This window comes from Chrysemys picta, chromosome 5 (assembly GCF_011386835.1).
Source record: "Chrysemys picta bellii isolate R12L10 chromosome 5, ASM1138683v2, whole genome shotgun sequence".
Lineage (NCBI taxonomy): Eukaryota > Metazoa > Chordata > Testudines > Emydidae > Chrysemys > Chrysemys picta.
The window spans coordinates 86,513,691-86,540,047 of NC_088795.1; the positions used below are offsets into that span (position 1 = coordinate 86,513,691).

At 46.1% G+C, this 26,357-nt stretch overlaps 1 protein-coding gene across 3 annotated transcripts in view; it reads right to left on the reverse strand.

Annotated features, from left to right (window-relative positions):
- The window catches only part of PDGFRL (platelet derived growth factor receptor like), a 60,211-nt gene extending 33,854 nt beyond the window's left edge, over window positions 1–26,357 (reverse strand). The window contains exons 1-2 of one of the 3 annotated variants that reach the window (XM_065598011.1): window positions 26,247–26,357; window positions 3,269–3,563 (exon numbers count right to left, since the gene is read on the reverse strand). In XM_065598011.1, the coding sequence (XP_065454083.1) occupies window positions 3,269–3,489 (221 nt within the window). In that variant the 5' untranslated portion in view covers window positions 3,490–3,563; window positions 26,247–26,357. Of the gene's footprint in view, window positions 1–3,268; window positions 3,564–23,853; window positions 24,594–26,246 lie in introns of those variants that run through there. The other 2 variants (XM_065598012.1, XM_005282072.4) reach the window with 2 other exon arrangements.

Genomic DNA, 26,357 nt, shown 5'->3' on the forward strand with positions numbered 1-26,357 from the left:
TACTACAAAAAAAAAACCAAAGGGTTTTTTTTTTTTTTAATTAAATTGCTTTTTCAGGTAAAAACACCTCCTCTTATATTCAAGCAATGAAGGCAGCATGACCCTTTGAAAACTAGATCCTGCTGAATATCTGAAACTGCTTTATGAAGAAAGTTAAAAGGTTGAAGGACCATCTTATCCTCATGGAAAACTAGAGAACAGATTCATGTATTTTCAGGCAGAAGAGACTATTATCATAATCTAGTTTAATTTCCTGCAGAATAAAAGTAATAGAATTTCACCCAGTATTTCCTGCATTACATCCAACAACTTGTGGTGGAATTAAGTTATATCTGTGAGAAAGACATTCAACCTTGATTTAAAGAATCCAAAGTGATGGAGAATTTACCACATCCCTTAATAAGCTATTCCAATAGTTGATAACCCTCACTGTTAAAAGCATGCCTTATTTCCAGTTTTTAAAGTTTGCTATCTTCAACTTCCAGCCACTAGATCTTGTTATGTCTTTGTACAAGAAGGCTCTTAAAATCTAGCAAAAATAAAATCTTCTACCTGTTCAGTAATTATGAACTGTGATCAAGACAGCTCTTAAAATCTTCAGTTTAAGAAACTAAACAAATTGAGTTCCTTCTGTCTCTCGTTGTAAGATATGTTTACAAGACCTTTAATCATTCTTGTAGCTCTTCACTGAACCCTCTCCCTACTTTTCAACATCCATACTAAAGAGAATTAGACTTCAGGGCCTGAAACACTTCTCTTTATTGTAGCTTTGGGGAATGGCAAACACATACCATTTTTGTTGGAAAGCTGCATTTTCAACATTTAAACATCTTAATTCATTATAATCTAAACAAAATACTGAAAGGCAAAGGGAACTTCCAAATTCAAGCTAAGTTATAAATTATTGATGAACTCATTTAACACTCTTAAGTGGAAATGTGAACCCAGGATTCCACTAGCTGAAAAATAAATGCAGTGGTAGCAGACACTTTCTGGCAGAGGTAATTGCCCTGAAAGCCTATCTTGAATGAAAGTAAAATAAATTCTCATTTATGGGTTTAAATGGAAAGCCCACCATGTTACTAAAGGTTAAATTCAGATCTCAAGAATGGATAGGAACCTGACACCAGGAAAAAGATTGAAGAGATCTTTGGAAAAAATGCTTTACCAGCAGGTGAATAAATACTGATTTACTGTCTACTGTATTAAGGAAGCACCTATTGCTACAAAATATAATTTATAAACCGTTTGAAAGATATTTGATTAATGAAATTAATGTAACTAAAGACAAAAGACTGCATAAAACTAACTGGTAGACAAAAGAAGAACTTTATTCCTAACTCAAATGGAAAATATTTCATTTTTACGTTATGAGTCCAATTCTACTTCCATGGAAGCCAATGGCTAAATTCCCACTGACTTAAATGGGACCAGTGCGGACCCTGTATCTCTCCCTAGTTAAAAGTTTGGAAGACTCTAAGGAATGTAATGGACTTCCACTGAAAGGTAGATGAGGCCCAAAAACCAGGTTTCTATCCATCTAGTTCTTATCTTTTTGGAAGCAAATGTCAGGTTTCAAAAGAAACAAAGAACAGAGGAAAGGAAAGAAAATGTGTCCGTGGGGAGAGGCATGGAAAGGTATTAATATTTTAGTCTAGAAAATATTAAGACAAATCAAAATAAATTTCAACTTAAGTTTTTTTAAGTCCCTTGACTGGTTGGTTGGTTGGTTGAGGGCTTTGGGAAACGTACAATATTTCATTAACAATGTAACAGGTTTGGGAACCAGTGTTTCTCACTTTAATCATAGCTGCATGTTCTGGTCAATTTCATTTATCCACCTGACTTCAGAAATATTTTACAATTTTTCAGTCAATAATAGTTGTGAAATTCCCTCACACAGCTTCTCTTATTCTCCAGTGATGGGGCACCTTCTTAGCTGGTATAAATTGTCATAACACCACTGAAGTCAATTTACACCAGCTGAGAACCTACCCCATGACATTAAGGGTAAGAGTTCTCTCCAATACAAGCCAACTTCCACATGCTGTGGAATAATGACTGTCTGTTACCCTTGACACATCCCAAATTTGACACACAAAAGTTGCCCACTAAAGTTTGTAATCTTACTGGTGGGCTTACTCTTCATGTAAACAGGATCCTCAATATTTCTTTCCCAAATCAGAACTCTAACCTTCTATAGATCTACACTCCATATTCATTTTCTGAAAATGCAGGCAAATGGCCAAATCTAGGACAAGCCCAAATTCTGCAGACTCTCCCCACCTACACCCATAAATTTTATCATTGATCCCTCAAACCTATGTCCCACTCCTTCTCGATCACCCATGTGTTGCATACTGTTAAATACATTTCTGATTTAATTCAAACTTTAAAACACTAATACTTGTCACTCAACTAATCTCTCTCTCTAACATCTAATGTCACATGTGGCTACCCACCTCCAACTCTGCATATTATTCAACAATCATTACATATTAAAAAATAAAATATATACAGATAAACAGCCATATGTACTATTGCCTAAAGCAAGCACCCAAAACAACCCCAAATGGACTGAAGATATTTTTGCTCTGCTACAATTCTACTCTTCCTTTATTCGAAAATCATTTTAGTTAAGCTATTTTTTTTCAGTCCTTTAAGACAGGTTTCACTGAAGTACTTGTGGCTGACATGAATCAATAAATCCTTAAGGGCCAAATTCTGCAGTCATTATACACTCACTTAAAGTTCCCATTAAGTCAATGGGAGTTTTGCCTACATAAGGAGTAAAGACTGCAGGATTTGGCCATATTAAAACAGGTATTGGAAAACATATGGTCATGTAAGTAGGCAAGCATTAGCAATCAGCAGTGATAGGGCCAGACATAGTGTGATGAGACCCTATGTATGTTTCTCCATAACAGTCTGCTAATACTTCTTGTGACTTCCAAGATGCTTTTTTTTTTTTTTTTGTTAATAGCAGCACTGGATATGGAAATTAAAGTCACAGAAGGGAGAACAATTCTACATAAACCTAAAAGATACTGCTTGCTTATGCAAATAATTATTTTCCAATACAGTAAATTGGTTTAATTAAGGAGATTTTTTTTTCCCCTACTCATGCCAGGTTCCTATCTTTTATGATTATCAAAAAGATATATTCATTTCAAGGTGAAATATCCTGACCATAGATATAGATATATAAAAAATGTGTTTAAATTGGAAAATAAAGTTTCTAGCTTCTTTCAAATTAAAGGAAACTTACCTGAGCCTGGAGTCTTTAAAGGTATCTAGGTATGAAGGATAACTCCACCCAATTTTATTCCCTTTACATCGTAGTTCTATGTTCTGCCCTGCAGGCAGACTCAAAGTGGCAGCAGGTTTCTGGAAGCGGCCTTTATCCATCACTTGGATCATTATGGATTGGGATTTTGTGGATGAGTCACTGGATTCTCTCTCCTTTAATTTAGGGAGTTTGGGCTTCATTTTTTTGTTGGCAGGTTTAATTTTGTTTTCTCCTGGTTCCTTTGGACGCTTACTCTTTGCAGGTTGTCCGGTAACTAATAAAAATGTGAAGAAAAAAGCAATGTGTTAATGATGATTTTCAACGAGCAAAAAGTTATAATTATCTTTGAAAGGTTTCTTCTCTGCAAGTGTCTATAATAACTACATTCTTTATGTAAAATTAGTTTTCCCTCCTGGAAGTTCACCTTGATCAGCCTTCATACAAGGAAAGCATAGAAAAATTGATTGGGGTCATAGAATTCCAAACTCATATGGAAATTTAAGTATTAAACCACCCAATGTCACATGTTCCAGAAAAATACAGACTGCTCTTAATATTTAGGTAAATCTGTTTCTGTGTGTAACACAATTAATAGGAATAGACAAATAAATGAAAGGTATCAGAACTCAATGTAACATGGGAACAAATACCTTTGTCTCAGATAATTTCAGTCAAAGCTGTCAGTTCAGTCATGCACTTAGTCATGTGGTGAATTGAAAGTAAGTCTTGCATCTTAAAATAGGTCATCATATGTGGCCATCCACTCCTACACCTCTGTATAATTTTGCAGACAATGTGTGTTAAAAGAAGGGTGCCACATAACAAATATCAGGAAGTTTACAGATCACTGCTGATTTTTTGGTGCATTTGTTAAATGGTGGTGAGTTTCTTTATAGTGATAATACATTTGACATTTAAAAATCTCCAAGGCAACTGCTAGATTTTTCAATAATGACAATCAATCATGGGTGCCCAACTGGAAATTCTTAGGACTTGATAGAGAACCTAACACCTTCAGTTCCTATTGACTTCAACTGGAGTTGTGGGTGCTCAGACCTTCTAAAAATAAGGAGTCTCAAATTGAAGCATCCAAAACTGGTGGCCAGTTTTTAAAGTGTCCACTTTCAAGAACATTTCTGGACTGAGGATGTCTGGTCAGTAAATATTAATCTAATGAAATAAACAAAAACTTGAACCATAAGCAAAGTCAGTAAAAGTGCACAGCAAATCAAGTCAGTGGGGAGAAAAAAAATAAAGAAACACCACACTGTGGTACTGCCCTTGCTACCTTCAAATCCCTTCTAAAAACTCCTTCTGCCACAGCGCTTAAATGAAGTGGGGATCGATTATTAAAGCAACCAAAGCCATAACATAATCACAAAGAGGGGGTACATGCCTTACAGACTCAATCTTGCAAAAATTGCACTACTCACACAAGTTATCCTGTACATAAATGATTGCAGGATTGGGCCTTTATTGTACAGCCACATGATTTTATTGTCACTTCGTCTGTTTATGAAGCTAACTTTTAGTGGCATGTTCAGTTTAGGTTCTAATCCTGCAAACACGTGAATAACTGAATAAGATACTCTCATGAACAAAGTCACTCATGTGTGGAAGTATTCACAGGAGCAGGCCCTCAGTTTGCATGCTTTCAGCATCATAGAATATCAGGGTTGGAAGGGACCTCAGGAAGTCATCTAGTCCAACCTCCTGGTCAAAGCAGGATCTAATCCCCAACTAAAATCAGCCCAGCCAGGGCTTTGTCAAACCCGACCTTAAAAACCTCTCAGGAAGGAGATCCCACCACCTCCCTAGGTAACCCATTCCAGTGCTTCACCACCCTCCTAGTGAAAAAGTTTTTCCTAATATCCAACCTAACCCCTCCTCCTCCCCTCCCCCAATGCAACTTGAGACCATTACTCCTTGTTCTATCATCTGGTACCACTGAGAACAGCCTAAATCCATCCTCTTTCAGGTAGCTGAAAGCAGCTATCAAATCCCCCCTCATTCTTCTCTTCTGCAGACTAAACAATCCCAGTTCCCTCAGCCTCTCCTCATAAGTCATGTGCTCCAGCCCCCTAATCATTTTTGTTGCCCTCTGCTGGACTCCTTCCAATTTTTCCACATCCTTCTTGTAGTGTGGGGCCCAAAACTGGACACAGTACTCCAGATGAGGCCTCACCAGTGTCAAATAGAGGGGAATGATCACGTACCGCAATCTGCTAGCAATGCTCCTACTTATACAGCCCAAAATGCCGTTAGCCTTCTTGGCAACAAGGGCATACTGTTGACTCATACCAGCTTCTCGTCCACTGTAACCCGTAGGTCCTTTTCTGCAGAACTGCTACCTAGCCACTCGGTCCCTAGTCTGTAGCAGTGCATGGGATTCTCTGCACTCGTCCTTGTTGAACCCCATCAGATTTCTTTTGGCCCAATCCTCTAATTTGTCTAGGTCCCTCTGTATCCTATCCCTACCCTCCAGCGTATCTACCACTCCTCCCAGTTTAGTGTCATCTGCAAACTTGCTGAGGGTGCAATCCATGCCATCCTCCAGATCATTAATGAAGATATTGAACAAAACCGGCCTTAGGACCAACCCTTGGTGCACTCCGCTTGATAGCGGATGCCAATTAGACATGGAGCCATTGATCACTATCCATTGGGCCCGATGATCTAGCCAGCTCTCTATCCACCTTATAGTCCATTCATCCAGCCCATACTACTTTAACTTGCCGGCAAGAATACTGTGGGAGACCGTATCAAAAGCTTTGCTAAAGTCAAGGGATAACACATCCACTGCTTTCCCCTCATCCACAGAGCCAGTTATCTCGTCATAGAAGGCAATTAGGTTAGTCAGGCATGACTTGCCCTTGCTGAATCTATGCTGACTGTTCCTGATCACTTTTCTCTCCTCAAAGTGCTTCAAAATGGATTCCTTGAGGACCTGCTCCATGATTTTTCCAGGGACTGAGGTGAGGCTGACTGGCCTGTAGTTCCCTGGATCCTCCTCCTTCCCCTTTTTAAAGATGGGCACTACATTAGCCTTTTTCCAGTCATCTGGAACCTCCCTTGATCGCCAGGAATTTTCAAAGATAATGGCCAATGGCTCTGCAATCACATCCACCAACTCCTTTAGCACCCTCAGATGCAGTGCATCCGGCCCCATGGACTTGTGTTCGTCCAGCTTTTTTTAAATAGCCCTGAACCACTTCTTTCTCCAGAGGGCTGGTCACATTCTCCCTGTACTGTGCTGTGCTGCCCAGTACAGTAGTCTGGGAGATGACCTGGTTTGTGAAGACAGAGGCAAAAAAAGCATTGAGTACATTAGCTTTTTCCACATCCTCTGTCACTAGTTTGCCTCCCCCATTCAGTAAGGGGACCACACTTTCCCTAACCTTCTTCTTGTTGCTAACATATCTGTAGAAACCCTTCTTGATACTCTTAACATCCCTTGCTAGTTGCAACTCCAAGTGTTATTTGGCCTTCCTGATTTCATTCCTGCATGCCTGAGCAATATTTTTATACTCCTCCCTGGCCATTTGTCCAATCTTCCACTTCTTGTAAGCTTCTTTTTTGTGTTTAAGAGCAGCAAGGATTTCACTGTTAAGCCAAGCTGGTCGCCTGCCATATTTACTATTCTTTCTACACATCGGGATGGTTTGTTTCTGCAACCTCAATAAGGATTCTTTAAAATACAGCCAGCTCTCCTGGACTCCTTTCCCCTCATGTTATTCTCCCAGGGGATCCTGCCCATGAACCATATTTTTACTTGTCTCAAGAATGATGCACAATTAATCCATTTTGCTTTCTGTAAGACCCCTTAGGTTTAACCTCCTCTCTGCACTGATAAGTGTCTTTGTCGGTCAATAACTAATGCATGGATAGTCACACTACTTGTACTGACATCGTGACAAATACTGTGCCAACAGGAATCTTTTGGGAGAGGTGCTTGGTGATTAGAAATGAAGCCCCCAGCCTTCACGACTGTTGTGTCTAAGGTCTTATCAACATGGGGAGGTTAATCCAGTTTTACTATAGTTTGTTCTCATTAAAGTGCCTTGTATCCACAGCCTGTACCACATACCCATTACAGTAACCACGTCCCCTGAAACTCTGTACTTTGTGGGCCTCCATCAAGCTCCTGGCTTGATTGCCTTCTTTGGAGACCTGCATATTCCAGTCCCACCGGGAGAAGAGTCACCAGAATGCAGACATCTACAAACATTGTGGGCAAATGAAGGCACTGAGCCGGTCCCAAGGCAGAGTCAAACCAAAGGTGCTCAAGCAGAAGACAGGAGACAAGGACAAGACCTCTAGTAATGCTCCCACTATTTGCCCATAGTGAGCACCTGGTCCACATTTTTTGCATGTGATGCCACCACTGCACTCAAAACAGCAAATGTGATCCTGGTATGCATAAACAGGGGACTCAAGTAGGAGCAGAAGAGGTTGTTTTACCTCTGTATTTAGCACTAGTGTGGCTGGTGCTGGAATACTGCGTCCAGTTCTGTGTCCACAATTTAAGAAAGATATTGATAAATTGGAGAGGGTTCAGAGAAGAGCCATGAGAATGATTAAAGGATTAGAAAACACACCTCACAGTGATGAGCAAAATAGATTGAGCTCTGAATCTAACAAAGAGAAGGTTAAGGGGTGACTTGATTACAGTCTACAAGTATCTACATGGGGAACAAATCTTCAATCTAGCAGAGAAAGATATAATAAGATCCAATGGCAGGAAACTGAAGATAGAAAAATTTAGACTGGAAAGAAGGCATAAAAAAAAATTTAACAGTGAGGGTAATTAACCACTGGAACATGGTTAATGCATTGTGATGGATTCTCCATCTCTGACAATTTTCAAATCAAGAGCGGATGCTTGTCTAAAAGATATGCTCTCGGGACTATTTTGGAGAATGTCTGTGGCCTGGGTTGTACAGGAGGTCAGACCTTCTGGCCTTGGAATCTATTAAATTATGTGGTGAACAGTCTTCCACAAAGCACCCTAGATACCATGGCAAGCACTCAACACACCATGTAGATCATGCAGTCAGACCAGGAGGAGGCAGCCAAGATCATGTGAATTGGCAGATTACACAAGAACCATATGAATACTGCCAGCCTGAAACTGTAGTAGTAGTAGTAGTATGTGCTGTATTACAATACAACCATATATGGGAATTTAAACAATTTCCCCCACCCCCATGCACTATGTTGGACAGATCTAGGAGCCTCTCTCCACCTGCATGGCTTTTATCACCCTCTTCTTCTTCCACCCCCACCCCCAAAATGCTATCTGCACTTGAAATAAAACTATAGAAGTATCAAATCCCACAACTATTGGCCAGATGTGACACCCCAAAACCCTGCTCCCCAAGCTGCTGGATGATTGCTCTCCCTCCCAGTTGACCACAGCTCCCCTCACCACCCTTCCATTCAAGATGTCAGTACCACAGGGGTAAAAATAAATCAAATACATTGCATGTCAGGTATCTTTACTGTAGCTGCAGATACAGAAACAAAAGAAAGCAGTAGAAAATGTATTTTGATCACAGTTTAAGCAGTGCATTAAAATTATGTAATAAAATTGCCAAAATCAGACGACACAGACATTCAAAAAAATGCATAAGGACTACAAGGCAATCATGGCTATTTTCAATCATTCCCTCAGCCGTGTTAACCTTTTGTGTTCAAACCAATTATTGGTAACGTTTATTTTGCAGTTTACTTTGGGCTAATCTACAGATATTTAAAAGAGAATAAGGCAAAGATAGTGCAATATTTTGGCAAGCATATTGCAAGACAATGCAGCCTTCTCAGGGCAGCCTAGATAGGTATTGTTTCCCTTCCACTCCTACACCATCCTGATAAATAGCTGTGCTGTTATTTTCCTGATTTGCCCATTGCCCATTTGAGCAAGACCCTTCTGTATCTCATGGGGACTCAACTCAGGGTAACATCCTTCAGTGTAACAACATCTTGCAGAGACAGACATGCAGTTACAGTACTAGCATGCCCTTCACCCTCCTCCGACACCCACAGTCCCCCCACAGCATTGGCAGAGGGGTCCTATGCAAAGAGGAAGTAAATCAGAAAGTGTCTCACCATCTCAAAATGAACCACAAAATGGGAAGTTCAAATGGGAATGACATTTTATCATTGTTGGTATGGAGACTAGTATTGGGATAACTATTTGTGCTTTTTCTGATTTCCCTAATCACCTGTGATGCTGTATCCCACACATACAAGCAAAAGAAGACAAGAAAGAAGATTTCCAGGGAAATAGTGACTGCATTCCAAGAAAGGGCTAGTTAGGCAGAGGGTCAAGGGATAGTTTCCTAGAGCAATCACACATTCCTAGAGTATACGGCCCTGAAAATGGACATGATGCGCACAATACAGAGGCAAACAATTGTGCTGACACACATTTTGTTGCAAAGGCCATGCACAGCACCACAACCTAGCCATGTCCTGCAAACTGTGGAGAATATACCATACTTGGACCTCCCTTTCGCTCACAAAAAGTGCAGACCATTCCTACTCCAATCAATCCCACTGGAGAAGCAGAACAATTTCTAACACCTCACCTACACACGTATGAGAGCACTCAACTCTTTGGGCATGCCACAGTTCCACTGCTCTTAAGCTTACACTATAGTCTAACTTTTTTATTATTATTCAAGTAGTTTTGATACCTCAGGTATTTTGTACAACTTGGCTGAAAAGTTTCATTGAGGAACAGCTCTCCCCTTAATTACATAACATCCTCCCCACAGTATCAATTCCCCCCAAAAACCACAACACGTACATGGTAGTCATGTCCTTGGTTACAGTACATTCATTAGCCACAACACATCCCTGACCCTAACCATCCCTAACCAGTTGGAGCTTTTTGCTCTCTCTGGCTGTTCATAACATTCAGAAAGTTTCCCCACCTCTCCCTTCCACCCATCGGTGAGGCCCTCTCCCTTGCTGTCACAGATACTGTGCAAAACACAGCAACCATTTATACAAAGCACATAATGACAAGAAGAATCCAACCTTGTCACGAAGAACCTCCACCTTCCCAGCAGTTTTCCAAATGCACTCCTCCAGTCATCTTGCAGCTACAGCTCCGTTCTCCTACCCAGATGTTCAGTAAAAGACTTCATAAGCCAGGGAAGCAGAGGGTAAGCTAGATCTCCCAGAATGCTGGAAGGAATCATGATCCTATTAAATGTCCATAGTAGACTGGGGAGCAAAGATTCCTTTGCTCATTCCAGAAAACTGGCCTGAGTATCTAAAGATTCTGACACCATGGACCTTCCCATACTACCCCACATTAATATTGGTGAACCTTCCACAGTGATCAACCAGGCAAAATACTCCTTCCTGGTGACCAAGTCTTGGGGCTGCTGTGGGGGCAAGGAATAGGTATGGAGGTTGCAGCAGTAGCCTTTTTACAGTCTAGAAACCCCATCTGTACAAAGACAACAACTTCCTGTGCATTGCCAAGCTTTACGACCCAGCACAACTGCACCCTCTGAATAGCACAGCAAACAGCCCCAACAGTTCATCTGCCAACACCAAATTAGTTAGCTAATGACCAGTAGCAATCAGGGTGGTGAACTTCCAGAAAAGTGACGACAACACGCTTCACCATGCTAAGGAGAACTCTCATGTTGATGTTCTGCCACTGCAGCTCCAGTTCTGAATAGATCTCTAGGAAACTAAACTTCAGGATGTGGAAGGCATGCCACCATGGCTGGTCACCCTAGTTCTGCATCACTATTCTGTCCCACCAATCAGTGCTCATTGACTGAGCTCAGAAACTGCACTCCAAGTAAAGCTGTTCCAACAAGATGCCCTGCGGAAGTAACTGCTCGATTTCATCCTTTTCCTCCAGCAACAGCTGTAGCCATATTGCTGCATCTACAGCCCCAGACCAAAGCCCACTCAACTGGTAATACATGTGCATCATTCTGCTCATAGTATGCTGCCTGCCGGGGGCCCGTATCCGAGACATTACGGAGGCATTGTCGAGGATTATCCAGCCCTCTGACTACTACCCCATGCTACTCATCCATGTGGGCACAAATGATACTGCGCGGTGTGACACTGAGCGGATCAAGAGTGACTACAGGGCTCTGGGAGTACGGGTGAAGGAGTTTGGAGCGCAGGTAGTATTCTCTTCAATTCTTCCTGTCAAAGGTAGGGGCCCGGGCAGAGACAGATGCATCATGGAGGTGAATGCCTGGCTGCGAAGATGGTGTCGCCAGGAGGGCTTTGGCTTCCTAGACCACGGGATGCTATTCGAGGAAGGACTGCTAGGCAGAGATGGCGTTCACCTTTCGAGGAGAGGAAAGACCCTATTCGGGCACAGACTGGCTAACCTAGTGAGGAGGGCTTTAAACTAGGTTCGACGGGGACAGGTGAGCAAAGCCCACAGGTAAGTGGGGAACATGGAGACCGGGGAGATGGGTCGGAAACGAGAGGGAGTGTGGGCTATATTGGCAGAGAGAAAGGAGAGTCAGGACAAAACTGGGAGGAAAGATCAAACCAGTATCTTAGATGCCTATATACAAATGCGAGAAGTATGGGGAATAAGCAGGAAGAACTGGAAGTGCTAATAAATAAATACAACTATGACATTGTTGGCATCACTGAAACTTGGTGGGATAATACACATGATTGGAATGTTGGTGTGGATGGGTACAGCTTGCTCAGGAAGGATAGACAGGGGGAAAAGGGAGGAGGTGTTGCCTTATATATTAAAAATGTACACACTTGGACTGAGGTAGAGATGGACATAGGAGACGGAAGTGTTGAGAGTCTCTGGGTTAGGCTAAAAGGGGCAAAAAACAAGGGAGATGTCATGCTAGGAGTCTACTACAGGCCACCTAACCAGGTGGAAGAGGTGGATGAGGCTTTTTTCAAGCAAATAACAAAATCATCCAAAGCCCAAGATTTGGTGGTGATGGGGGACTTCAACTATCCAGATATATGTTGGGAAAATAACACAGCGGGGCACAGACTATCCAACAAATTCTTGGACTGCATTGGAGACAACTTTTTATTTCAGAAGGTTGAAAAAGCTACTAGGGGGGAAGCTGTTCTAGACTTGATTTTAACAAATAGGGAGGAACTCGTTGAGAATGTGAAAGTAGAAGGCAGCCTGGGTGAAAGTGATCATGAAATCATAGAGTTTGCAATTCTAAGGAAGGGTAGAAGGGAGAACAGCAAAATAGAGACAATGGATTTCAGGAAGGCAGATTTTGGGAAGCTCAGAGAGCTGATAGGTAAGGTCCCATGGGAATCAAGACTGAGGGGAAAAACAACTGAGGAGAGTTGGCAGTTTTTCAAAGGGACACTATTAAGGGCCCAAAAGCAAGCTATTCCGCTGGTTAGGAAAGATAGAAAATGTGGCAAAAGACCACCTTGGCTTAACCACGAGATCTTGCACGATCTAAAAAATAAAAAGGAGTCATATAAAAAATGGAAACTAGGACAGATTACAAAGGATGAATATAGGCAAACAACACAGGAATGCAGGGGCAAGATTAGAAAGGCAAAAGCACAAAATGAGCTCAAACTAGCTACGGGAATAAAAGGAAACAAGAAGACTTTTTATCAATACATTAGAAGCAAGAGGAAGACCAAAGACAGGGTAGGCCCACTGCTTAGTGAAGAGGGAGAAACAGTAACAGGAAACTTGGAAATGGCAGAGATGCTTAATGACTTCTTTATTTCGGTCTTCACTGAGAAGTCTGATGGAATGCCTAACATAGTGAATGCTAATGGGAAGGGGGTAGGTTTAGCGGATAAAATAAAAAAAGAACAAGTTAAAAATCACTTAGAAAAGTTAGATGCCTGCAAGTCACCCGGGCCTGATGAAATGCATCCTAGAATACTCAAGGAGCTAATAGAGGAGGTATCTGAGCCTCTAGCTATTATCTTTGGAAAGTCATGGGAGACGGGAGAGATTCCAGAAGACTGGAAAAGGGCAAATATAGTGCCCATCTATAAAAAGGGAAATAAAAACAACCCAGGAAACTACAGACTTTAGTTTAACTTCTGTGCCAGGGAAGATAATGGAGCAAGTAATTAAGGAAATCATCTGCAAACACTTAGAAGGTGGTAAGGTGACAGGGAACAGCCAGCATGGATTTGTGAAGAACAAATCATGTCAAACCAATCTGATAGCTTTCTTTGATAGGATAACGAGCCTTGTGGAGAAGGGTGAAGCGGTGGATGTGGTATACCTAGACTTTAGTAAGGCATTTGATACGGTCTCGCATGATATTCTTATCGATAAACTAGGCAAATACAACTTAGATGGGGCTACTATAAGGTGGGTGCATAATTGGCTGGATAACCGTACTCAGAGAGTTGTTATTAATGGTTCCCAATCCTGCTGGAAAGGCGTAACGAGTGGGGTACCGCAGGAGTCTGTTTTGGGACCGGCTCTGTTCAATATCTTCATCAACGACTTAGATATTGGCATAGAAAGTACGCTTATTAAGTTTGCGGATGATACCAAACTGGGAGGGATTGCAACTACTTTGGAGGACAGGGTCATAATTCAAAATGATCTGGACAAATTGGAGAAATGGTCTGAGTTAAACAGGATGAAGTTTAACAAAGACAAATGCAAAGTGCTCCACTTAGGAAGGAAAAATCAATTTCACACATACAGAATGGGAAAAGACTGTCTAGGAAGGAGTACGGCAGAAAGGGATCTAGGGGTTATAGTGGACCACAAGCTAAATATGAGTCAACAGTGTGATGCTGTTGCAAAAAAAGCAAACATGATTCTGGGATGTATTAACAGGTGTGTTGTGAGCAAGACACGAGAAGTCATTCTTCCGCTCTACTCTGCTCTGGTTAGGCCTCAGCTGGAGTATTGTGTCCAGTTCTGGGCGCCGCATTTTAAAAAAGATGTGGAGAAATTGGAAAGGGTCCAAAGAAGAGCAACAAGAATGATTAAAGGTCTTGAGAACATGACCTATGAAGGAAGGCTGAAAGAATTGGGTTTGTTTAGTTTGGAAAAGAGAAGACTGAGAGGGGACATGATAGCAGTTTTCAGGTATCTAAAAGGGTGTCATAAGGAGGAGGGAGAGAACTTGTTCACCTTAGCCTCTAAGGATAGAACCAGAAACAATGGGTTTAAACTGCAGCAAGGGAGGTCTAGGTTGGACATTAGGAAAAAGTTCCTAACTGTCAGGGTGGTTAAACACTGGAACAAATTGCCTAGGGAGGTTGTGGAATCTCCGTCTCTGGAGATATTTAAGAGTAGGTTAGATAAATGTCTATCAGGGATGGTCTAGACAGTATTTGGTCCTGCCATGCGGGCAGGGGACTGGACTCGATGACCTCTCGAGCTCCCTTCCAGTCCTATAATCTATGAATCTATGAATGATGACTGTCATGATCATGGCAGTCAGCAATGTGTCCTCCATGCTGCCTGACAGCATTTTGAAAATGGCACTGGCAAAATACAGATGATTAATGGGTAGGGTTGCCAGGTGTCCAGTTTTAGACCAAAACACCCAGTCGAAAAGGGACCCTGGTGGCTCTGGACAGCACTGCTGAACGGGCTGTTAAAAGTCCGGTTGGGGAAGCAGCAGGGCTGGCAGGCTCCCTGCCCACCTGAGGTCAGCACCACCCAGAGCCCACACCCAAACCCTCTCCGCAACCAAACTCCCTCCCAGAGCCTGCACCCCCTCCTACACCCCAATCCCCTGCCCGGAGCCCCCTCCCACACACTGAACCTCTCAGCTCCAGCCTGGAGCCCCTTCCTGCACCCCAAACCCCTCATCCCTAGCCCCATCCCAGAGCCCGCATCCCCAGCCAGAGCCCTAACCCTCACCCCAATCCTCTGCCCCAGCCCAGAGCCTCCTCCCACACCCTGAATCCCTCATCTCCAGCCCCATCCCAAAGACCGCACTCCCCACCAGAGCCCTCACCCCCTCCCATAGGTACCGACTTCCCCGTGGGTGCTCAACCACCCTCTGCCCCCGGCCCCACACCCACTCCACCCCTGCCTCTTCCCACCCCTGCGCTGCTCCCATTCCAACCAGTTGCATAGCCAGGTTCTAATATCAGGGGGAACAAACAAACACAAAAAGGCACCACCCGCCGCCATATCAAATTACTAGTTACATACTTTTAAATTTGTTATACATATTTATTTTGTACTTAAAATAAAAACACAAGAATGATATTGTTTGATAAGTACGTGGGTTACTTTGCATTTAAAATATAAAAAGGTTTACAGTATTGTATATAAAATAAAAAAAACACGCGTTATTTACTTATTTTATATTTCAAAGATCAAAACAATATAATAATCTATGAAGCAACTACAACAGCCTCTTTCGTCTAAGCTTCATTCTAGCAAAGTTATCTATTACTTTATTATAATCTACTTCAGTAGCCAATTGTCTTTCATTGGAGAGCAAAGCTAACCCAGACAATCTATCTTCACCCATTGTAGAGCGCAGGTAGGACTTTATAAATTTAAGTCGGCTAAAGGATCGTTCTGCAACTGTGCTACTTATTGGCAAGGTCAGAAAAATGTGGTACAATCTCGAAAGGTTAGGATAAACGGTGAGGTAATATGGGGGGGGGGGGTAAATATATATCAAGGTGGGTGAAGTAAAATATTTTTTATTGGACCAGCTTCTGTTGGTGAGAGAGACAAGCTTTTGAGCTTTCACAGAACTCTTCTTCAGGAAGAAAGAACTCCAGGAAAGCTCCAAAGCTTGTCTGTCTCTCTCACCAACAAAAGTTGCTCCAATAAAAGCTATTACCTCACCCACCTTGTGGCTCTAATTTCCTGGGAACAACAGGGCTACACCAACACAGCATACAAAAATGCAAGATTTCATGAACAGCACAGAGTGACCACCATCACACCTGGACACTATTTTCACGATCATCACACCAAGGAAGTAGCACCAGCACAATGAGATAAATATAGCCACATGTGCATGCCAAAACGTCACAGTACAAGCACACTGGGTAGTGTCAGTTTAGATCTCAGTCTCTGAGTCCATCCCCACTAAACTGAGTCCAAAGGTTCAGCTAAACACAAGGGCACCTGCAAATAGCTGTACTAACAGCAGGATCTATGCTGGCACAATAGGAGGAGTTGCAGGGCACTAATTCCCAATCCCAGTACAAGGCAATATGGGATCCAGGCACCAGGTCCTTAGAACCAGAATTTGTACTCACAGAAGAGTGGGATGAAATTAGAGAAGTTACAGAAGGCAACTCCCAAGAAACAAGGCACTTGACCAAATGGCTGGATGGATGTTAAACAACCATCACCAGCCATTGTGTGCAGCAAGTGAATGACAATTAGTAATTTAATGACCACCATCAGAGAATTACTCAACCCTGGGACTCAGCAATACCCCCCATCCTCCTCCCAACATGATCACAAGACAAGCCCTTCCCTTAGGAGATAATTCAGGTTTCCCCTGATAGGAGAGGGAAAATCAGGCTACCTCTCCCTGCCCCCCAACATGGTGCCTGGACTTGTGTTTGCCAGAGCACATGGACTAAACACATATAATGTTTTCACCCCTCAGCTCACAGAGAGCACAGCAGATAGTTCCAGTCGTCCCTTGGGAGACAATTCCATCCACACCCTCATGGCAGAGATTGTACTGCTATGAAGATTTCCCCTGATAGTTTTCCTCTCCTATCACCATCCCCCACCCCATCCCTTCCCCTCTGCCTCTTCTCTTTCACCCCTCACCCCCTAAGTGGCAGTCACCAAGATGCCAGGGAGGGGGAACCAAGCGCACTACATGGCCACTGTCTCTGAGAGGCAGGCATCTCTGCCTGGGAAGGGATGGCAAGCAGGGACACCACACCCCACAGGAGACGCGCCTCCCCCCCATGCCTGTCCTGGTGCAGCTGCCCGGCAGGGGCTAGTACTCTCAGGCCTGGTCTACACTACGGGTTTAGGTTGACTTTAGCAGCGTTAAATTGAATTAAGCCTGGACACGTCCACACGACGAAGCCCTTTCTTTCGACTTAAAGGGTCCTTTAAACCGGTTTCTTTACACCACCTCTGACGAGGGGATTAGCGATAAAACCAGCCTTTGCGGGTCGGAATTGGGGTAGTGTGGACGGAATTCGACGTTATTGGCCTCCGGGAGCTATCCCACAGTGCTTCATTGTGACCGCTCTGGACAGCACTCTCAACTCAGATGCACTGACCAGGTAGACAGGAAAAGACCCGCGAATGTTTGAATTTCATTTCCTGTTTGCTCAGCGTGGAGAGCACAGGTAACCGTGATTGAGTCCCAGGATCGCAAAAGAGCTCCAGCATGGACCGAATGGGAGGTATGGGATCTGCTCGCCATATGGGGAGATGAAGCAGTGATAGCTGAACTCCGTAGCAGTAAAAGAAATGGAAAAGTATTAGAAAAGATCTCCAAGGCCATGAAGGACCGAGGCCATAACAGGGACACACAGCAGTGCCGCGTGAAAATTAAGGAGCTACGGCAAGCTTACCACAAAGCCAGAGAAGCAAACGGAAGGTCCGGGGCAGAGCCGCAAACTTGCCGCTACTACACGGAGCTGCATGCGATCCTAGGGGGTGCAGCCACCACTACCCCAACCGTGTGCTATTACTCTCTCACTGGAGAAACACACAGGGAAGACGGTTCGGGGAACGAGGAAGATGAGGATGGAGGTACTGTAGGTAGCTCACAGCAGCAAGGAAGCGGAGAAATCGGTTTCCCCAACAGCCAGGATATGTTTGTGACCCTGGACCTGGAACCAGTAACCCCCGAACTCACCCAAGACCCTCAGGGCACACAGGAGACCTCTGGTGAGTGTACCTTTGTAAATATTTGTAAACATTACACATGGTTTAAAAGCAAGCGTGTTTAATGATTAATTTGCCCTGGCAATCGCGGCCAGTACATCTACTGGAAAAGTCTGTTAACGTGTATGGGGATGGAGCGGAAATCCTCCAGGGACATCTCCAGAAAGCTCTCCTTTATGTACTCCCAAAGCGTTTGCAAAAGGTTTCTGGGGAGGGCTGCCTTATCCCGTCCGCCATGGTAGGACACTTTACCACGCCAGGCCAGTAGCACGTAGTCTGGAATCATTGCATAACAAAGCATGGCAGCGTATGGTCCCGGTGTTTGCTGGCATGCAGACAATATCCATTCCTTATCTCTCTTTGTTATCCTCAGGAGAGTGATATCATTCACGGTCACCTGGTTGAAATGGGGTGATTTTATTAAGGGGACATTCAGAGGCGCCCGTTCCTGCTCTTCTGAACAGAAATGTTCCCCGCTGTTAACCACGCGGTGGAGGGGAGGGGTGAAGTGATCATCCCAGAGAATCGTGTGTGTGTGTGGGGGGGGGGGGTGGTTTACTTGGGTTTGTGCCGCATGTTAACCGGGAAACCGCAGCCCCTCCTTTTACATTGAAAACCCATTTTAAATGGACAACCCAATTCATCCTCGATATGGGAAATGCGCTGCTGTTTGCAACCTTTCCCGCATGTTAAGAAGGTTAAAAAAGCCAAAACACTGTGGCCTACCATGGCTGCCTGCAAGCCGAAATATGCGACCTTGTAATGAAAGCGTGTACCCATTGTTCTCTAAAATGTGTCTTTTTTAACCACCTCTCCCTTCTCCTCCACCAGCTGCAAATGTTTCTCCTTCGCAGAGGCTAGTGAACATTAGAAAGAGAAAACGTAGGACGAGGGAAGATATGTTCACGGAGCTGCAGATGTCCTCCCACGCTGATAGAGCACAGCAGAATGCGTGGAGGCAGTCAATGTCGGAGATGAGAAAAGCCCAATATGAACGAGAGGAGAGGTGGCGGGCTGAATGGCGGGATGAAAAGAACAAGCGGCAGGCTGAAGACGTTAGGTGGCGTCAGCTTGCAGACAGACGGCAAGAGTCAATGCTCCGTCTGCTGGAGCATCAAACTGATATGCTCGAGCGTATGTTGAGCTGCAGGAAAGGCAGCAGGAGCAGAGACCGCCGCTACAGCCCCTGTGTAACCAACAGCCCTCCTCCCCAAGTTCCATAGCCTCCTCACCAAGACGCCCAAGAACATGGTGGGGGGGCCTCCGTCCACCCAGTCACTCCACCCCAGATGATCGCCCAAGCATCAGAAGGCTGGCCTTCAATAAGAGTTAAAGTTTTAAAATGCAGTGTGTCCTTTTCCATCCCTCCTCCCCCACCCATCCCAGGCTACCTTGGCAATTATCCCCCTACTTCTGTGAGGAACTAATAAAGAATGCATGAATGTGAAAAAACAATGACTTTATTGCCTCTGCAAGCGGGAGGGGAGGGTGGGGTGGGGTGGTTGTTTTACAGGGAAGTAGAGTGAACCGGGTCGGGGGGGGGGGAGGGGTTTGGAGGGTTCATCAAGGAGAAACAAACAGAAGTTTCACACAGTAGCCTGGCCAGTCACAAAACTCGTTTTCAAAGCTTCTCTGATGCGCACCGCGCCCTGCTGTGCTCCTCTAACCGCCCTGGTGTCTGGCTGCGGGTAATCAGCGGCCAGGCGAGTTGCCTCAACCTCCCACCCCGCCATAAAGGTCTCCCCCTTACTCTCACAAATATTGTGGAGCGCACAGCAAGCAGCAATAACAATGGGGATATTCTTTTCGCCGAGGTCTGAGCGAGTCAGTAAGCTGCGCCAGCGCGCTTTTAAACGTCCAAATGCACATTCCACCACCATTCGGCACTTGCTCAGCCTGTAGTTGAACAGGTCCTGACTCCTGTCCAGGCTGCCTGTGTACGGCTTCATGAGCCATGGCATTAAGGGGTAGGCTGGGTCCCCAAGGATCACGATAGGCATTTCAACATCCCCAACGGTTACTTTCTGGTCCGGGAAGAAAGTCCCTTCCTCCAGCTTTCGAAACAGAGCAGAGTTCCTGAAGACGCGAGCATCATGTACCTTTCCCGGCCATCCCACGTTGATGTTGGTGAAACGTCCCTTGTGATCCACCAGGGCTTGCAGCAGCATTGAAAAGTACCCCTTGCGGTTTACGTAGTCGGTGGCTTGGTGCTCCGGTGACAAGATAGGGATATGGGTGCCGTCTATGGCCCCGCCACAGTTTGGGAATCCCATTTCAGCAAAACCATCCACTATTGACTGCACGTTGCCCAGAGTCACTACCCTTGATATCACCAGGTCTTTCATTGCCCTGGCAAATTGGATCACAGCAGCCCCCACCGTAGATTTGCCCACTCCAAATTGATTCCCGACTGACCGGTAGCTGTCTGGCGTTGCAAGCTTCCACAGGGCTATCGCCACTCACTTCTCAACTGTGAGGGCTGCTCTCATCTTGGTATCCTGGCGTTTCAGGGCAGGGGAAAGCAAGTCACAAAGTTCCATGAAAGTGCCCTTACGCATGCGAAAGTTTCGCAGCCACTGGGAATCGTCCCATACCTGCAGCACGATGCGGTCCCACCAGTCTGTGCTTGTTTCCCAGGCCCAGAATCGGCGTTCCACGGCATGAACCTGCCCCAGTGACACCATGATTTCCACATTGCTGGGGCCTGTGCCTTGTGAGAGGTCTATGTCCATGTCAATTTCCTCATCACTCTCTTCGCCGCGCTGCAATCGCCTCCTCGGCTGGTCCGGGTTTCGCCTTGGCATGTCCTGGCTCTGCATATACTCCAGGACAATGCGCGTGGTGTTCATAGTGCTCATAATTGCCGCGGTGATCTGAGCGGGCTCCATGATCCCAGTGCTAGATATGGCGCCTAGTCAGAAAAAAGGCGCGAAACTAGTATCTGATGGACCAGGAGAAGGAGGGAGGGCGGAAGGGAGGGAGGGCCGAGTGACGACATGGCGTACAGGTACAGGAACAGGGAATTAAAATCAAGAAAGGTGGCTGTGCATCAGGGAGAAACACAAACAACTGTCACACAGAATGGTCCCCCCAAAGATTAAACTGAAAACCCTGGGCTTAGCAGGCCCTTGATTTCACGGAAGAAGGGGAAGCAAATGAATACAGAACAAATCTATTTTTTACATCTTAAGCTGGCAGCCGACGGTGCAGCATGAGTGATAGCCTCTCCAGTATGATGATGACGGATACCAGTCATAATATACCATCGTCTGCCAAAAGGCAAGGGGCTGCTGCTGTGTAGCAATGCAGCCCCACGTCCGCCAGCACCCAGCATCGCCCTCGGCCTCTTCTGGGTGCTTAGCAGACAATACTGGGCAATTGGCAGAAAATAGTATACTACGACTGGTAGCCATCATCATCGAAACAGTAGCATGTCTGCCCAGGTGGCCATGATTGACAGCCACTCCAGTATGACGACGATGGGTACCAGTCATAAAAACAAACACCACAACCTGAAAAGGAAATTTGATTAAAATAAAGCTGATGTCCTTTCACAAGGATGATACATAAAAACTACGTGAAGATACGTTTCAGAGTAACAGGCGTGTTAGTCTGTATCCGCAAAAAGAAGAACAGGAGTACTTGTGGCACCTTAGAGACTAACAAATTTATTAGAGCATAAGCTTTCGTGGACTACAGCCCACTTCTTCGGATGCATATAGAATGGAACATATATTGAGGAGATATATATACACACATACAGAGAGCATAAACAGGTGGGAGTTGTCTTACCAACTCTGAGAGGCCAATTAATTAAGAGAAAAAAAACTTTTGAAGTGATAATCAAGCTAACCTGTCTGGTCATTCAGTGACAGACCTGCGGGTGGCTATATTACAACAGAAAAACTTCAAAAACAGACTCCAAAGAGAGACTGCAGAGCTAGAATTGATATGCAAACTAGACACAATCAACTCCGGTTTGAATAAGGACTGGGAATGGTTGAGCCATTACAAACATTGACTCTATCTCCCCTTGTAAGTACTCTCACACTTCTTATCAAACTGTCTGTACTGGGCTTTCTCTTACTTAATTGGCCTCTCAGAGTTGGTAAGACAACTCCCACCTGTTTATGCTCTCTGTATGTGTGTATATATATATCTCCTCAATATATGTTCCATTCTATATGCATCCGAAGAAGTGGGCTGTAGTCCACGAAAGCTTATGCTCTAATAAATTTGTTAGTCTCTAAGGTGCCACAAGTACTCCTGTTCTTCTTTTTACGTGAAGATACAAGTTAATTGCAGTTAATCTCTGTGGACAACAAATGACGTAGTTAACCACAAGTTTTAGATGATTATATTGCAATAAGTGTTGTTCCATATTAAGATAGTCATTTCTCAAAAATGAGATCTGAAAAAAATAACTGTATACTTTACCTAGAATGCTATTGCTCTTTAATACTGATATGGAAGACAGCAAAACAACATTGGAAACATTTTAATAACTTTGAGGATTGGGATAGTATCCTAGTATTCACCTACACAAAACATAAATTAGTTTTCTGAATCCCTTTAATCTGAGCAGAGCCTTATCTTGCTAGCAACTTTTAAGATTTGCATCTTGTACCAATGCTTTTTTGGTTTTCACTCACAACAGATGTACTAAATGCATTTCTTCTTTACGATGTACAGCACTAACTTTTTTTTCCCTTCAGGACAAAAAAAGATTTCTGTTCTCATTTTAAATAATGACTTGTAGTCTGTGCTTAATAAAAAGAGGCTTGGCATTTTTGCTAATTCTTTTTATTTCCCAAAAAGATCGGTGCAGAAAGAAGCCATATTTTTGGTCAGTCCCCATGAATGCAAGAAAAACCAAAGCCACGTTGTTGGCAGCAACAGTGAGCTTGTATAATAGCATAATCTGTTTTTCATCTGGAGAAGAGGAGAAACTGGGGCTCTGGTAGCTGTGCAGGATGGGACACAGAGAGAATTGCACTCTTTAAACCTGATAACTCATTTCTATGGCTAACAGCTCCAGGATTCTTCCTCCCATTCCAAGTCCTTTCTGGGCTGCTGTGAGATGGAAATCAACTCCTTACTAGAGATGGGTGGGAATACCAAGTAACCCCACCTCCCACCTAAAAGTGGACACGTTTACATGAATTGCAAAGCCCTGGAAATAGTATGCCAGCTGCAGGAATTCAAGCAGATTGCAAACCCAGCCCTGTTTACACACCTATTGATACGTCTGAGGGAGAAGGGGAGAAAGTGCAGCTGATTTATGGAAAATGAGGGAGACAAATGTTCCCTAGGCAGGGTGAGGGCTGCCTGGTCTGTGCAGTCTGAGAAGAGACGAAGGGAGCCACTGAGAAGTGGGAGCGGAGGAGGCAATAAATGAAATGAGGCAGCAGGGGCAATAAGGCAGGAGAGAAGTGAGGAAAGGGCTGAAGGGAGCATGTCGGCAGGAGAGGCGCGGCAGGACTGTGGGACACGCTGTTTGTACAGCACCGTACACTATGCCCCCCGCCCCATGCAAACAGCCGCTGTGCCCGCTAACCCAGGGGAAGGGCAGCAAGGGGCCGGGGGTAGCAGTGGGGGAGCGAGCCAAGTGCGCTCCCGAGGGCAGTGGGGCTGGGCCGCCGCGAGATTCAGGGCTCGCTGGGCCGCGGGAACAACGAGGGGAAGGGAGGGAGGCTAGGCTGAGGGGGGAGGCGGTGCCCCCAGCCCGCTGACTCACCAGTTTGCAGCGTTTCGTGCAGCAGCAGGAGGCTCAGCAGGACCCACAGCCTCATGTCGGAGCAGACGCGGACAGGCCGTATTGCGGGGGGTGGACTCTGGAAAGTCCGCTGCAAAGCTCCCAGTGCAGGGAGGGGGGAGCTAGAGCCGGAGGAGGAGCTCGCCGGAGCTCACCGTCCCTGCACCAAGCGAGCTCCCCAGTATGAGCGCGCGGGGAAGGGCTGCTAGGGGAGCGCTCAGCCCTGCCACGCCCTAGGGCCCCTGGGCAGCTGCGGCGCAGGGCCATTCGGCATGCACATGAGAGCCGGGCAGGGGCAGGTCCGGTCCCCCCAAGATCACAGCCAGCGCCGACGAAACCTGCTGTGCCAGGCATAGCTCACCTGGGCTGCCCCAGCCTGCAGCACGTGGAGTGACCCTACGGCGCAGGGGTCTCCGGAGAGGAAGAATAAAACAGGGAGGCGTCGATCCCCGAACGCCGCTGGAAGCCTCCCGGGGTCAGAAGTTGGAATGATACCGGTTAGCGGCAGCGCGGGCCATATTGTGCGCCTGTGTCCCCAGCTGACTTTTCCTGCCGCCTGTCCATGCAACGCGGGCTTTAAATGCCCCAGACACTCAGGATTTAAACACCTGGTTCCACAGGTGGCTCACGCGCTGGATCCAGACGCGGGGACGATTCCGTCCGGCCACTTACGCGCTCTGTAGAACTAACTGGCGTCCTCTGCACTGCGTGAGCTCGCCCCTGGTGCGCTCTACGGGCGGGGTCACACCGCAGGGATGACCCGCTGTTGTGGAGCCCCACTGGGGAAGGTTGCACAGCCGAAGCCCTGAACGTGTAGAATTGAACTGTCAGTGAGAGAACCGAGCTGGTGGCGTGAAGTCTGCTTGGGCATGAACTCCATCAGGGTGGAACAGCTTAGTGCAAAAATTGTTCAATAAAAACTTCTTCTGTGTCTTATTAGTAGGGTTGCCATTGCCAACTTTCTAATTGCAGAAAACCAACAATACCATTGCCCCTCTACCCCTTCTCTGAGGCCCCGCCTCCACGCACTCCATCCTCGGATCCTCCATCACTCACTCGCTAGGGTTACCAACTTTCTTCTAATCAGACAAAACCAAACACCGTAATCCCTCCCCTTCCCAGAGGCCCCGCCCCCATTTTAACATTCCCCCCTCTGTGGGTGGCTCGCTCTCCCCCACCCTCACTCACTTTCATTGGGCTAGAGTATGGGTGCAGGAGGGGGTGAGGGCTCTGGGGCTGGGGATGAGGATTTGGGGTGCAGGAGGGGGCTCCAGGCAAGGGGTGGGGCAGAAGGACTTGGAGTGTGGGAAGGGGTTGGGGTGCAGGCTGGGGTGGGGCCAGGGATGAGGGGTTCAGTGTGTGGGAGGGGGATGTGGGCTAGGGCAGAAGGTTGAGATGCAGGGGCACTCTGGGGTGGGGCCAGGAATGAGAAGTTTGGGGGACAGGAGAGGGGTCCAGGTTTGGGGGAGCTCAGGACACAGGTTTGGGGGTCAGACTTATCTCAGGTGGCTCCCGTCAGCAGGGCTAAGGCAGGTTCCCTGCCTGTCCTGGCACTGGTGCTGTGCCCCAGAAGCAGCCAGCAAGTCCAGCTTCAAGTGGGGGGTGGGTAGGAGGCTTCATGCACTGCTCTCACCCACAGGCACCGCCCCCTCCCCCAGCTCCCATTGGGTGCAGTTCCTGGCCAATTGGAGTGCGGAGCCAGTGCTTGGGGCGGGGACAGTGCGCAGAGCCCCGTGGCCCTCCTGCCTAGGAGCCAGACCTGCTGGCTGCTTCCGAAGTGCAGCACTGGTGCCAGGACAGGCAGGGACTAGCCTGCCTTAGCCCCGGAACACCACCGACCGGACTTTTAACAGCCCGTTTGGTGGTGCTGACTGGAGCCACCAGGATCCTTTTTCGACCGGGCGTTCTGGTTGAAAACCAGACACCTGGCAACCCTATCACTGGCTCCTTTTCACTGGGCTGAGGCAGGGGGTCGGGAGGAGGTGCGGGTTCTGGGGTGGGGTTGGGGATGACGGGTTTGGGGTGTAAGGAGGGAGTTCTAGGTGGGGATTGGGGCTGAGGAATTTGGAGTGTGGGAGGGGGCTGTGGGTTGAGGCACAGGGTTGGGGTGAAGGACTGGGTATGGACTCTGCGCTGGGGGTGCAGGTTCTGGGGTGAGGCTGGGGATGGGTTCAGGGTGTTGGAGGGGGCTCTGGGATGGGGGTTGGGGTGTAGGGGGGGGTGAGGGCTCTGGGATGGGGGCAGGGATGAGGGGTTTAGGGTGCAAGGGGTGTGGGCTCTGGGAGGGAGTTGGGGTACAGGAGGGGGTTCTGAGCTGGGGCAGGGGGCTAGGTCATTGGATGGAGTTCAGGGTGCGGGCTCTGGACGATACTGACCTCAGGTGGCCCTGGCATTTCCCAGGGTTGGAGGAAGTCCACTTCTGGGAAGTGGTGGTATGTCCCTCTGGCTCCTAGGCAGCCAGAAGGCTCCATGCACTGCCCCCACCC